Consider the following 16,166-nt stretch of genomic DNA (forward strand, 5'->3'; position numbering starts at 1 on the left):
TCCACGCTGCCGACTCGTGCTTTTCCGAGTTTCCCCGAAGCCGGTTTCATTCTGCTTTCGGGCGTTCGAGTGTTATCGGCTTTTTTCGGGTAAAGTCGGATTTTCCACGTGCTGTAGTAGGCTACGCTCGCTCGTGGTGTGGGGTTGTTAACCCCCTCCCTCGCCGCCCGCCGTTCGTTGTCCCATTAACCGTACCGAGGATATTGCCGTCAGCAGACAGCCACCTACCGCTATAAGGGTTGCTGTGCATATATACTGTACGTATACCACCCGGTAGACGGAATATACTGCAATACATACGTATCGCAAGGGTCGGCGCTGTGTTTAACCGTGTTCTAGACGGTTCCATATTATAAAGAGAATAGCCTAATGGTGCTCTAACCCTAAGTATAGTAAATGGCCTAAATGAATCACCTTGAAACGCGAACTTTTTACATTTTGAGCCAAAGAGCCTTGAGCCGAAATATAAACCCAAAACATTTTTCTAACACCCTCAAAATAAAACTCAATAGTATTGCACATCTTATACGCAATAATAACTAGAAAATTATTATACTCCATACTGCAAAATGGAGAGTAAATGAAATAAATTCGTTAATGTATTATCCATTCCTGATAAAATTAATTAAAAGTTCGAGACGTCTCGATTATGTATGCGAACACGACTTACATCTCGTATGGCAATATATTGTTAAGGAAATTGTCAAAGTTCCCTTTACGTTTCGACGAATGCGATTGTGTGATTATTTTTGACTCGGCGAAATTCCCAGGTTCCTGAACTTTGCGGACTCACACATGCGTACGACGTTTCCTTTTCATTCCTGACCCCAATAAAGCAGCCAAAGTGAAACAAACTACCCCAGCGATGGAGTTTCCACCTACAGACTAAATTTCCTCATATTTCTTCTCTCTTTCGAACCTCTGCCTCTGGTTCTGGCTGGATTCATGGAGCGGTTTTGAGCGGCAGCCTATAAATTGCAATACTTTACTTCTCCGCGGAAATAAATCTAGAATTATGATAAACGACACTTCTCCGGCTTTCCGGCATTTTGAAGTTGGGAGATTAATAATTTTAGTATTTCTTAAATTGATGTAGCATGAATAATGTTTTTATCTTCGACAGTTTCTCAAGTAGATAAATAATTTTGAAAAACTTTTTTTTTCGTATGTAGTATATACATGTTATATTATATTATGGTGATATCGCAGACACTTTTATCTTACCCAACAAAAACTTTATTATTTTAAAAAAAAGTATTATTTTATTATTTCATATGTACAAAAAAAAACATATTGAAAAAAATATTCTGAATATTATGTTTCGTAATCAAGATCAAGTTATAGCACTATCCAATTTTAATCAATCGACTTTAATAGAATTTTAATTTACACTTAATTGGATTGAGAATCACATACATAACTTTATTGTTTGCTATGTACTCATTTTAGCTTATTTATATACTCAATTTTAAAAATATTACAAAAATTTTAATACTCAACCTGACGTAAAAGTAATGGAGTATTATGTCAGTTACTTATAATTTTCGTTTTCATTCAATAAATACCCCTAAGGTAACGGTGACTATGTAGATTAGCGTGAATATGGAAATATAAACAATTGCCCTAAATATATCGACTTAACAACCAACCGTGCTATACCGTTGCGTGTGTCGACAAAAAGTCTACCCTAGATTTGTGTACGGCCGTCAACGGAAGGGTGAAAATGAAATTACAGACCCTTTACTTTACACTGTACTCAAAGTACTTTTGCAACAGCTCTCCATTAGCCTTTTGTCATGTTAATTTTTCTAACGGTTTTAACGATTTCTTAAGATCTGCTAACTTCCGTTTTAAAACTTCAAAAAATGTATTAACAAAAATAGATCAGCCTAATTCGTATTAAGTATTAATAGCCAAGTAAAGTTTTCTTCTAATTCATAAAAATACCTCCCCTGAACAAATTTAATTCTCTGCTCTTTAAAATCGTTTAACCACTGCGTTTCTTTATACGGTGGTAAGGTGACCATGCTGCCGTGTTTGATTAAAGCGGTGAAATAGTTATGTAACATTCTAAGTTTTAAATAATCCATTCGTGGCGGAACTTTTTTTTGTCGTTTTTCAAATTTGTAAATAATATTCCTCGCATAAGAATGGATATTGCAGTGTTTTTCCGGAACACTACATCAATGAGAGCGAAATACATACAATATTTGGCATAATCATCCAGAAAACATTTTTTAAAAAATTCCATAAATAGAATCTTAAGACTAGAAAAATATGCTGGCTTTAAAAAAAATGTCAGAATAAAAAAAAGATACACCGTTTAGTTTTAATTAATGTTTGTTTACATATGTGACAGCCATCAAATACAGCATGTACTGAAGAATAACAACATAAATTGACAACACCCACATATGACTATATATAAACTTTTTCTGTTGAAGTTTGGTTTAATTTCCTCTTTCGTTTTGCACTGTCGAACGTTGATCACAATGGCAAAAGTTCGTCAAAGTTTCTTCAACATTAACGATCGCGATACTTTCCTCGAGTGCGAAACGTGACGTTTTTCCTCGCCTGCCCACTGCTTAAATATCAAGGACATAATACTGGCGTTAGCGAGCTCCGAGTAATGGAGAAATTACTTGCAAATCATTCCACCACAAAAGCGTCGAGGAAACTTTATGGAAAATATTTATACGTGACTTGAAAGCTACTTGGGTTATTTTTATTTCCATTTTGTTGGCCTGAATAGACTTGATTTTTAGATCAAAATAATAATTCTTTACCAAATTGTAATTTTCACCGACAGTTTTTATATGCTTGTGTTCGCTATAAATCGGCTGGTTTGTAACTTTGGATGACTCTTAATTTATAGTTTTTTTTTTACAGATAATTAAAACGTGAAAGTTACATTTCAAGAATTGTTTGTGATATAATAGATTTTAATGCAATTTTCATACGTACCTATACTATTAGATATAAACTACTAAATATCCGAATAAAATATGTTTGATCGACATTCGAATTTGTACTCAGTACAGAAAAAAAACATTTCCTTATAATGCGTGTGGGATAAATATAGAACTTGGGGTATTTTATCAGATACCTATCCACGTTCCTCTGATATTAATGAATTTGATTACAAAAGTAAACATTTTATTATATAAAATGTGGGTTAACCCAATACTAAATTCCTTTACACATCATTGGTAAGAGCTAACATTAACACTACTCGGATTAAATTTTCTGTAAAACTGATTGCCAGTAAAATTTATAAGCATAAAGCACGTGGCCGGCAGCACATAGATCCAAAACGAATGCTTTTATAAATTATTAATCAATCGATTAATTGCGAATTTTCGTAAAAAAAATAGCAGCATTGTTGTTTCTTGTGAAAGCGCGGCATGCCTCGCGACCCGCTCGCGCGGAAGGCCGGTGGAGAATAGAGCCGTATCCGGGCGATGTTGCCGGATTTTTGCCGCATTGGGACGCAGGTCTCCCTACCCTCCCCCACACTCCCACCCCTGTTGCCATGACAACTCCTCGCCACCCCTGACGACTGTGCCATTTTCCCGCTTTTCTAAGCTCACTACCTCGTTCGGAATTCGCCAAATTCTCCACATGGCAGCTCGCTCCTAGTAAAAAAGCCGGACGATTATCAGCGTCTCCGTGCGCTGCTTCGGGGGATTTTCGATGCCAGTCGTTTACATTACGTTTATAATCTCGAGGAAGCCGTTATTGCGGGATCTGGTTATATTTTGACTAGGGACAATCTGTATCGGTCGCGCGTGTGACACGTTTCTTTGAGAGCATGGCAACATCATCGAAGGAAACTATGAAAATATTCGCTTACATGAACGGATGTGCGGTTGTGAAGCGATTTTACATCTTTGTATTATATAGTTTAATTGCTTTTCTAAATATACAATAAGACAATTTCAGAATATTATAGTATGTTCAACTTTAAGTAGAATTAATTTTTATATTATTTATTTATTTTATTAATTTTTCACGCCCACAAGGCTTTTACATACATGAAAGTTATATAAAACATATAAACGAGTATTAAAACAACACAAAAATTAAAAAATACAATATAAAGCAACAAAAGATAGAACAGTGTTTAGAAGTAAAGTTGGTATAAAAAAAAGAAGATGAGTATATAAACAACATAAATTAAAAAAAAAAACAATGTAAAGAAATAAAATAGATATAGGAACAGTGTTAAAAAGTATAGTTGGTATAAAAATAAAAATTAAAAGATGGGTGTATTAACAACATAAATAAAAAAAATAAAATTAAAGTAATAAGATATAGAACTGTGTTAAAGAAGTTTATTTGGTTTAAAATAAAAAAATATATTAATATATATATATTTTTTAACAAGCTAAAGAAATGCAGTAAAGGTTTAAAGCAGCTAGGTACAAAATGTTATAAAATACAATATGAACAGAATATTAAGTTCTATTTGATATGGAACATATTTTTTTGTTTGAATTCTTTACAAGTTATTTACAATTTGCTTTTTAATTCAATTACTTTTATTATATCCATTTATTTATTTTTTTCTTTTTTACTATGTAAAGTTTCACTTTTTATTTTGCATGGCAGTATGCTTCTTATTGTTTCTAAATGTATACAAAAAAGCATTGTTTATCTTTTAAATTTTTACGCACTATGTTCGTACTTACCTGTATATTTTTTTGTAAATGCCCCTTGGGCGTATTGTAAAATTAAATAAATAAATATACATTGATATTTAAAATTTACAAGACTCACGCTAAAGACATCGATGTTGTTAGCATATTGGTTCGCGAGTACATGCATCCGCATTACTGGTGAATTTGCGCTGTAATTGGTCGATGGTGGACCGCAGTAGAACAGAGTATTACATCGGGTAACTTGACCAGGCACTCGCACATTAATTAAATTGATAAGTTCACAACAATCGAACATTGATATTATTATTTTAAACAAAAAAGGCAAGTCATTAAATTTTTGTCGGTTTTCTAATGTTTCGATGTTTAAATAATCATTTAAGTATGTGTAATTTATGTATTCAATCGGTATACTTAATTTAAAATGGATAAAACGCAAAAATGTATGCTGAACTCTTTTGACGTCTTTAACACGAACCCTGTAATACGGTGACCATATAATTTGAGTTATACTCGAGTTGACTTCGTACTAGGGCAATATACAATGTTTTCATTATTTTTATAGACTCAAAATCCCGTATCGTTCGCAGCAAAAATCCCAAGGTTCTCATGCTCTTATTTGTAATGCTTTTTTTATATGTTTAATGAAACTCAATTGTTCGTAATACGCAAAGGTACCCGCACAATTGCGTATTAATTTTTTTGACACTTTAAATGACTTATTTTTTATAAGTTTAGTCGGCCTCGTGGCGTAGTGGTCAGCGCGTTTGCCTACCATACAAAAGGTCTCGGGTTCGATTCCCGACATGGTTGACATGAAATATTTATTTTGTTTTTATTTATGGTGTTTTTACACCAGAATATTTCGAACCTTGAATTGCAAGCTGAAGCGAAAAACTGATTATCTTACTTTCATGTAACAAAAATGATCATGATACACTGCGATTGATGTACTAATGCAGTGCCATATGCACTATTGGGTGCTGAAAGTGAATGATGATGATTAAATTACCTACATCAAAGTTTAAATCATCTAGAACTAACTTACTTTGTATAAAAATTGAATCTTATCGTTGATTGGTCATGAATGTTCGAAGCAGGTCCGTCGCACATGTTTGTGAAGGTATTGCGGTTTAAGTAAATAAATATCACGGGTCCATTTTTAAATTTCCTCTCAGATTATGCCGCAGTTTGCCCCGCGGCACTTTAACGTACATTAATAATATTAATATTATGTATAACACCTGTAATGATGTCAGTGTCCATTATGTGAGGTCTGTATGAGCGTACAAGTTTGCTGGTTTCGTGGTAATTAACAGTCAACGTATTCCCGTCAGGTTGTAGCCGGTGGTGTCTAAGTAAAAAGGATTTTATAGCTAGTCCCATTTAGTCGTTAATTAACTAGAGTGTTTTGTTTCTGTTAGTTTACTTACCTTGAGATTTAACGTACTCGTTAGAACGTGTTAAATACAAAAAGTATACGGACGAGAATATTGTTCCCGAGAACTCGCGCATGTAGCGTTCTTAACTATTCTATTTGTGGAAAAAAAACGATGGTGAGAATTCGATTGAATTGATTAATACTTTGTATTTATAAATTAATGTTAATTAATCTTATTTGACAGTATAAAATATTAAATTTAATTTAATTTCTTATACACCGAGTTACGAGTATAATACAAAAAAGCACGTGAATTTTGAGGTCTTTTCTGACTAAATGTGTATTTTCTCCAGCATGTTAGTAAATATATAAATCTAAAAGAACATACATAACCTAAAAATACGCAATGTTCCATCTGATGCTTTTATTACCCCATCAATTGTCGCATGCGCCGGTTTCGTCGGAGCAAGCAACTCTCGCGACTACGTGCCCTATCGGTTGCCTATCTCGCAGGCGTCGCTATTAATGTAACGCGCAGGTTAGTTACTGCGGTAAAGGTAACGAGGAAATAAGGTTTTAAAAGTAACGAGTTTTTTAATTTTGTCGTTTTAATTATACCGCCGCTAACTTTTCTTTTCTTTCCTTTGTTCGCAGGATGCAAAATAAAGGCCCTTCGAGCGAAGACCAACACGTATATCAAGACCCCCGTGCGAGGAGAGGAGCCCGTGTTCGTGGTCACAGGGCGCAAAGAAGACGTGGCTCGCGCCAAGAGGGAGATCCTCTCCGCCGCGGAGCACTTCAGCCAGATCAGGGCTTCTCGCCGCGCCTCGGCCGGGGCTCCGCCCGGGCCCCCCGCCGCGGCCCCCGGCCACGTGACGTCGCAGGTTCGCGTGCCGTACCGCGTGGTCGGGCTCGTGGTCGGGCCCAAGGGGGCCACCATCAAGCGCATCCAGCACCAGACGCACACCTACATCGTCACGCCCAGCCGGGACAAGGAGCCCGTGTTCGAGGTGACCGGGCTGCCCGAGAGCGTGGAGGCGGCCCGCAAGGAGATCGAGGCGCACATAGCCGTGCGCACCGGCGCGGGCGGCGCCGGCGGCGCCGGCGGGCCCGAGGAGGCGCCGCTGCTGGGCGGCATGCTGAGCGGGCTGGGGGCCTTCCTGGGCGGGCGGCTGGACGCGGCGCCCGCCGCGCAGTCCTGCTCCTCGGGCGCCTTCTCGTCCTCCGGCTCCGTGTCGTCCGGCTCGGGCTCGTGCGCGCCCGGGCTGGCCAGCATCTGGTCGCCGGCCGAGCGCGAGCGCGACGAGGGCCTGGGCGAGTCGCCGAGCTTCGAGAGCCCCGCGGGCGTGTGGGCCTTCCCGGGCACGCGGCCCTCGCCCTCGGGCTCCCCGCGCGGCTGCGCGCTGTGCGCCGAGCGGCCCGTGACCGCGGCGCTGGTCCCGTGCGGACACAACTTGTTCTGCCTGGACTGCGCCCGCCGCCTCGCCGCTTCCGGCAAGCCGTGCCCCGTGTGCTGCACGCCCGCGATCTCCGCTATCCGCATTATCTCCTAAAGCCCCCTTTACTCCCTTCACTCCCTCTACCGCCTTCACGGTCCGATCGCTCTTTTTTTGATATTTTCGATATTATTACTACTACTACTACTTGTTTTGAAAAGTATTTTTATCGTTTGTTTTTTGTTTGTTTGTTTTTTTTTCATTTTTTTTATATAATTCGCCGTGATTCTCTTAAGGCTGATCGATATGGCAATTCTCTTGAATTATTTAAATAAAAAAAATAAAAAAAACCAATAATATAATATAATGGAAATATAAACAATAATATATTGATGATATTGTAAAAAAATATAAATATTAAAAAAAAAAATACGAGCCGCTTAAGGACGGCTAAAATATATGATACGGAGGTCGGGTACCATTTTGGGTATATTATTATATATTATGATTATTATTAACCAATAGAAGAAACAAAAGATAATAATTGATACATATCCCTAATTGTTAGATGTTCGCTGTATATGATACGAGGAGTGTCGTGGCGGTGTGGCGGTGTGGCGGTGTGACTATAAGGTGCAACAGTAGCCGCCATGTCAGACCGCCTACTCCGGTCCTGGTTGTGTGTGGGGGGGGGGGTACCCGACCATCCGAACAGTTGTTGCATTCTCTGTCTGTTCTATATTATTATTAACTTTTCTATTGTATTAATTGTAATGTGTATTTTTCGTCAGTTATCATTATTATTAGTCATTTTAAGGTTTGTTCGCAGATTTTGTCATTTTATTATTATATTAGATCGTTTAAGTTATTATTGCATAAATATTATTTTATTTTTTTACATAATTTTTCACGAAAAATGTTTAACTCGAATACTTAGTACAAGGTGGCTCGACTCCCACTCAGACCATTATAAATATTGTTTCTTTTAGCTTAGTTAGATTTATATTTAAAATAGTGATTTATATTTGATTAAATGGAAATATTTTAAAATGGACCTTTGGTCGGAGTAATTTGTATTTAACTTTTGACGGAGCCCCTACCTCGAGGGAGGCTGGGGTACCTACCGTCGGTGTCAGGCGCTTCTCAACCCGCGGGCTGCATCATCTCAGTGCATATTCCTCGGCGATTCTAAATTTACACTAAATTCCTCGCAGCCCGCGATCTGGTTACTTTGAGAACCGCTGACTTAGAACAATTGCTACCAAATATTGTCAAAATAATCTTTGTGTAATTTATCTTTTAACTTTTGTTTTTTATTTTTATATTGATTTCCTATATATTTTATATAATGATACGGAATGCGTAATAATAATAATAATTATTCACATATTTATTATAAGGATTAGGTGTTGTTGAGATCTCATTTGTTTTTTTCACATTGAGTCCTTTTATGACATGTTTATATTTAGCACAAAAAGACGACTTCATTTTGAATATTATACTGAAAGTAATTTAAGGTTATTTACACGTAAATATTACACGATAGGTTTACATACGGAAAAGATGCATATGCGTTTTATATTTTGTCGAGAAAAACATTTAAAGTTTAAAAAATATATTCTTACTTAAAATACTCAACTGTGTAAGTGTCCCAGTGACAACCGTTTTATTAAATTATATGTAACACATTAAAGTATATTCGTAGACTTAATAATGGAACGTGCTTAGTAAGTAATAATTATTCGTAACATATAACAATTGGACGTTTGTATTTTTGTAATTTAATAATGAATAAGAACATAAAGTAGACTAGGAATACATACATACGTAGCGTAGCCATAGACTAAGTGTTCCCGGCCTCCACCTGTAGAGGTCTGGCGAGAGTAGTCCTCATCGCCACGTACCTCTTCCATCTCTCCTTTCCCGGCTCACTAGCTCTCCGCTCGTCTCTTTACACGCACTCCCTTTGTAGAGATCGGCGAGAGTAGTCCTCATCGCCACGTACCTCTTCCGCCTCTCTTCTTTCCCGGCTCACTAGCTCTCCGCTCGTCTCTTTACACGCACTCCTTTTGTATAGATCGGCAAGAGTAGTCCTCATCGCCACGTACCTCTTCCACCTCTCTCCTTTCCCGGCTCACTAGTTCTCCGCTCGTCTCTTTATACGCCATCCACTTACTAACAGGGGTCTGGCTGGAGTGGTCCTCTTCGCCGTGCACCTCCTTTCCTCTCCATTTTCCTGGCTCACTAGCTCTCCGCTCGTCTCTTTACACGCACTCCCTCATCGCCGCGTACCTCTTCCACCTCTCTCCTTTCCCGGCTCACTAGCTCTCCGCTCGTCTCTTTACACGCACTCCCCCATCAACACGTACCTCTTACATCTTTCTCCTTTCCCGGCTCACTTCCTCTTCTCTTGTCTCATTGCACGTTACACACTTGCAGGGGTCTTGCGAGAGTTGTCCTCATCGCCATGACCCTCCTCTCCTCTTCTTTTCCCTGGCTCACTGGCTCTATTCACAAGCTTTTTATAACTTTCGGGGAACTGGCGAGAGAAGTCTTTATCGCCTGTGCCTCTTCTCCCCCTTTTCTGGCTCACTAGCTCTCCGCCCGTCTCTTCACACGATAATGACTGATATTGTTAATATTACCTTCGCATCTCCCTAGTCTTCACTTCCTCCAGGAACTGTCTGGGCGGGCCCGTGTTCAACTCTCCGGTTGTGTCCGCTCCCTCCGCCGCAGTGGGTGGCCTCCGGCAGCCTCAGATCGGAAGCTACGAAGTCGGAAAGTGAAACGGACTGAGGAAGTTAGGAAACGCTCGTTAGTGAATTTTAGGAAAGTCAGAATCCCCCAGGGAGGCGCGTGGCCTAATCCAGTAACCGCTCGTCGCAATGGTTGAATCGTTTCGGTTACTACCGCAACATATTCGGATGAAATAGTGAAATATTTATATATATACATACTATATTAGCTCGTAAGTGTATTGGATGAATAGTTTTGTAGATTCCAGTGTACTTTAGGAAACGTGGGGAAGGCGCGCGAGGGAATAGTGGGTAAGGGCTGGACTAAGCAATAATATTTTTACCGGTTTCCCTTGTAGGAGCAGAACCCCCGCGCGACCAATCCAACTTTTCCCAGCCCTGACGGTTCTCTTATTCACACCTTATCTAAGTAGCGTATTGAGATATTATACCTATTAATAATCGCGTAAATAAATTATACCCATTTTTGATCTAAATTCAATTGTAATATATATCAAAACTACCGAAAAGAATATATTTACCTTTATAAATCACCGAAGAGGCGAGGAACGAGATCGGACAAGTTTGTGTATTCCACGTCACGGATGACCTACGGGAGCCGAGGTCCTGTCTTAGCGCGCACATTCCAATAATGTTGTAAGGACGAATCTTCCATTTGGTTTGGTAACATTCCCTATCGGGTGTGAATTAATTGTATTAAAATTAATGTCTAAATGTTTATAAAATTGACGAAATTCGTCGGCATTGTCTTTGTCATCATATCAAAGCTTTACTGTGATTAGAAAGACTGAATTAATGAAAGCAAAGTTGGAAGGTGCAGCTTCTTCGGGTCTTAATCTTCTTCGTTTAACCTTCTTTATTCCCGTCTACGGCTTCTCGGTTGTCGTTCCTCCTCCTCCGCTATTTTTATTTCAAATAGTATATTTTCCCTGAATTTACAGTTGTCGCTTGAATCCCGTACCTTTGGTATTTGACATAAATGTGCCATTTAAGTATCGATGCGTTTAAGATAATATCGACTGTTGGTTTCGTTTCGAAGATGTTTTATTTAGTAAGTGTTACACCTCGAGAACCCGTCTCAGTAAGATATTGCTCCGCTCTTTAAGGTTTTCTCTAGAAATTCTGTGTAAAATATCTGTATTTTTGATACGTTTACGGATAGGCAGCTTGTGTAAGAAGCTTTTTTCAAAGATTATATAGAAACAGATTTTGTATTCGTGACGAACAATTATGAATATTCGCAGAGACAGGGTTATTTTCTTATTGAAAAGGCACTATAAGCAATGCATACATACCCGTTAGTGATTACATTCAATTGGAAACGTTAATACTAATAGTAGGCGGTCACCAAAGTTGGTAGGCCAGTATTTTGTTACTTTTTATGTTGAAATTTGTCAGATATTTGTCTTTTTGTATTATAATATTTAAGTCAGCATTTAATCTCTTAGGAATGCCATGTTAAGCAGAATTTATAATTAGGTATAGATTCGAACGATCCTGTGAACATGCTCAAAATTGACCTAGTCTTCAAGAGAAAGGTTCGGTTCCACAGAAGAAATCAACGTAAGCAATGGTAACCGCCCCTCGGATGCGGGGGGTGTTGTGAGTGACGTTAGTAATTATTAATATTAGGGTCGAACTCTCGGGTTAGTGGGTGTAGCGTAACAGGGAGAGGGGAGTCTCGCGGCGGGCGGCGGCGGCGGCGGCGGCCGGCGGCCCTTGATTCGCGCCCGATACTTTACTTTATTTGTCCTATTCATATTTTATAAATCTTGTTGTAAATTTTAAATTCTATGATTCTACTAGATCTCGTTCAGTTCTAACGGAGCTTCCTCGGGTAGAATAGGAGAGAAGGCCGGTCCGCGCTCCGCACTCCGACAGCGACAGTGACTCGGCTGGGAGCCCACAGCCGCCGCGCCGCCGAATTAGGATCCGCGTGAACTGATGGAAATCAATAATTAAATCTACTGTTTGGGATCATTTACGGTAATACATCGACTTTTATATCGCTATCATAGAAAATATTGGACTCTCGATTCTAAAACATTAATCGCGCAGTTTTTTTATGTAAAAGAACTAAGATTAAAGTATTTAATGTTAAAATTAAACCCTGGTGCCAAAATTACAATGAAAGTTACTAATTTTTGATCTTCGACTTTTGAGAGGCCCGTCGAGTCGAGCGGGTGGAGCGGGTAGAGCGGGTCGAGCGGGCCGAGCCGCTCGCGGGCGAGGGCGCGGTTGGCCGCGGTCGGCCGCCGACACTCCCCAGCGGCTCGCGGCAGTCCCGCGATCCGCAGCTGCCACGGCCAGACGCGAGTAGAGAGTGAATAGCGATCCCTTAATTCCAATAAGCGAGCAAAATTACCCACATATATTTTCGTATTGTGAATGTTTTAAAGGGCGTCAAGATAATCTTTATCACTCGAGAGTAATTGATATAAAATTTATTACCGTAAACTAATCATGTTTCTTAAGATTTATATCTAAAAGTATTTTATCGTCATCCATTAATCAAATTGAGAAATAAACTGAATACCTCTATTTATTTTCGAGTTATCCCTAAGATCATCTACGATATTTATTCTTACCGACTTGTGTAGCTATTTAATCCGATACATATTATATACGCGAGAGTGTACTTACTACTGTAAGCTTGCCGGCGGGGGGGCCGGGCGGGGAGGGGACCTCGGTGCACTCTATTGACCGTTGACAGTAATGCAAATTTTAAAAATGATTATTTTTTTTATAAAATTTATTTATAGGCAGAGAAATGTAAGAAGGTCCCCTCTTCTCGCCTCGCCCCACCCCTCGCACGTAGCTATAATAATAATTACGTAATAGTGGATTCACCGTTGGGAGTGTCTGATTGAACTGAATTCTTAATATATCAAAATTTAATCGTATTAAGATACGATCGATTTCAATACCTATTAAAATTTTCGAAATAATCTAATTTTATATTAATAAGTACAATTGTTGTTTAAATTTTATTGAATTTTTCTAAATCATGTATACATTCCAACACAATTAAAAATTGCTCGGAGAATTTTATTTGAATTGTAAATTAAAACTAGTTGAAAATGTGGAAATTTTACGTTTCTTTCAGTCCAGAGAACGCACGAAGGATCGGTATTAGGAAATGCTGGACGCGGAATGTGCTTAGTGAAATATTAGTAGCGAAAGGGACACGCCGGCAGCTCGAGGCTGTTAGGTCGTGATAGAAAATCCATTTTATTAGGAAATATGCTTAGGAAAGGAATATCCGGATAGAGGCGACTGGTCCCAACTTGCGCCCTCGAGACACGTAATTCCCCACACCCCCGATTAACACGTATACGTATATTAAGAGTGTTCTACTTTACGTTTGTTCTGATCATTTTATTATGTTTGATGTATCGAATGAGTTTTATTTTGTACCGAGAAATTTTCCCAAGAGTTTCTCACCGAAATCACTTGTAGTGACCCAATGTTGCATGCTCGTTACAAATTCATATTTATATTATATATTATTATATATGATTTAAGAATTGGTTTATTCAAATAAAATTATATTACAAATTATTAAGGATATTTTATTGTTGTTTATTTTTGTCTGCCATAATCTGGTGTGGATGGCGCGGCGCTCGCGCGCGTGGTGCCGAGTTAGGAAAATTGAATCTGCTGCTACGCAATTACTCGTACAAGCACTGTGGTGTGCACTGTGTACCCCGAAATATTGTACATACATACGACATGCTGAAGGTGAAGGAATGCCTCCAATGGGGATATCGCCGACGACTATTGTCTAGCTAATTCTGCGCAAGAAGGATTTTCCATTGATCTCCACATCGGCGCACGCGACGATTCGCTTGTTCGGTTCACTTGCTTTTTAATTATCGTAATATAAGTACGTAATAATATAATGTATCGATAATATGTCAAGTTAACTTCGTGGTACGAAATATTTACGCATCTCATATTAATCAGTATTCGGTGATTAATCACGGTTACTAAATCATATTTTTGTACCTTTAAGAATCTGTCGTTATATCTATATTTCTATTCGTAAAGTATTCCTAATAGCTTCCATAGAACCGCGTTTTTACGATATTTTATTATATAGAAAGGCATAAAGAGTGCCGACATTTTATACGTAGGCGTAGATATTTTCTCTTATAAGGACACTTAATAAATATCGATAAGTTATTTTGACTACTGATTCGAGTATATCGCGGGTGCGCGAAACGTTCGGTGGGAAATCCTCTTGGAACTCGGGACGGGACGAGGGAACGCGCGGGCCGCGCGGGCCGGGCGGATTACCGCGACGCGCGGCTGGCCGCGGTGACGCGAGGCGGCGCGCCCGCCTCACCACAGCTCACGCGAGATAATGTTGTTGTAATTAGACTGTTAATATGGGATTGATATAAATGAAGGCTGTATAGTGATGTGCATAGTGAAATTTGTACACTAGTATTTATTCGTAGATAAATGACATAAACGTTTAAATTAGTCGTAATTATACACTCGACGTGTATTGTGTGAGGGAAATTGAAGGCAACGAATGACGATGGAGTTTTCTTAGTTCGTATACAATGTAAGAATGCATCCGTCGGCTCGACACCTGAACCCTTTCTCGAGGCATTTCTTCATCCCGTTTCTGCAAATACTCCGGATATACTCTTCATCATCGGTAGGTTTAAGTGCGATGGAAGTGTTTTTCTTACTTAGGGCGAAGATGTCATACATAACCTCAATGTGTAACCGAATATTAATATTACTCGACATGAATGTTCGTGAACTACTCGATATTATGTATATCTTATATGTTTATTGGTAAATGTTGTAAACAAACTTGAGCGGGTTTCGTGGTCGCGTAAAGTCGACGTCTCGTTGACAACTTCCGTATTGTACGTAACACGCCAACCGCGGGGACCCACGAAATCCGTCCAATTTATTTTCTATGTCCGTGTTTAATGTCATGTATCGCAAATAAAATGTATCGACAGCATATGCAGGCAAAGCGCAACTCATTATTCCCAGTTCTCGGCCTGGACCCCCGGACGCACGCAGAATGCCAAGTGTCCCGCGAGTCTGCATATGCTGTTGCGGAACAAAGCAGAGTCCTGAGGTTATGCCCATCGACAGACTCGTAGATTTTATATCTTGTTGATAAAGAAACGCGCGTGTAATCGGAAAAGTGGAATTTTCTTGTAATTCTTGTACTTCCTTTATAATTAATGTGATTTTTCTCTTCAGAATTTTTTTCATACGCTGTATTTCTATACCAGTTTAATAATTAGAATAAGTATCGATAACTCGATATCTTCTGAATAACGGAGATTATTTTACATTACTTATAGAAGAGGAACGAAGAAAACGAGTTATGACATCAGCTTAGTTCGATTTTCTCTTGGCGAATTCTTATTTTATTTGAAGAATTGTTATTTTTGGGATAGCTATTTTCTTCGATTTAATATGGTTTCGTCACTCGTTAATTGGACTCTTAATTCCAATGTGAAGGTTTTCATAGAGATAGCTTAAATAGCATTTGTTTTGTCATATTTATATGTCGACTTTATATATATTTATATTAAAATATTAACTGCAGCATGACGAATGGAATATTAACCATTATTGATGCATAATTATTATTATATTATTATTACTGAAAATACATTATATTTAATAGGAATCATTATTCTGCATAAACTAGCTGAAATATAACAATAATAAAAGTACGTATTTGTATCGAAACAGCATGGTTCTTATTTCATCCACCTAACCCTCCTATTAATATTGCCTAACCCCCTGATCTCGCTGTTCCCATCTGCTTTTATCAAAAACTACCTTAACATTCAAAAATACTCAAATGCATAGGAGTTTTAGGGCTAAAATTATTCGGTTCTAAAATTTTTTAGTTCCTTTGTTTGAAAATTAGAAAACATTAATTTTAGAG

General features: G+C 38.6%; 1 protein-coding gene across 1 annotated transcript; it reads left to right on the top strand.

Annotated features, from left to right (window-relative positions):
* Positions 1-569: 569 nt before the first annotated feature.
* Positions 570-15,964, top strand: LOC148283587 (RNA-binding protein MEX3A). Its single transcript, XM_088243611.1, has 2 exons — positions 570-576; positions 6,694-15,964. Exons 1-2 carry the CDS (start codon positions 570-572, stop codon positions 7,590-7,592), a joined length of 906 nt encoding a protein of 301 aa, XP_088099737.1. The 3' UTR covers positions 7,593-15,964.
* Positions 15,965-16,166: the final 202 nt, after the last annotated feature.

Source organism: Micrasema longulum, unplaced genomic scaffold (assembly GCF_059751315.1).
Source record: "Micrasema longulum isolate JH-2025_06_02 unplaced genomic scaffold, ASM5975131v1 h1tg000219l, whole genome shotgun sequence".
NCBI lineage: Eukaryota > Metazoa > Arthropoda > Insecta > Trichoptera > Brachycentridae > Micrasema > Micrasema longulum.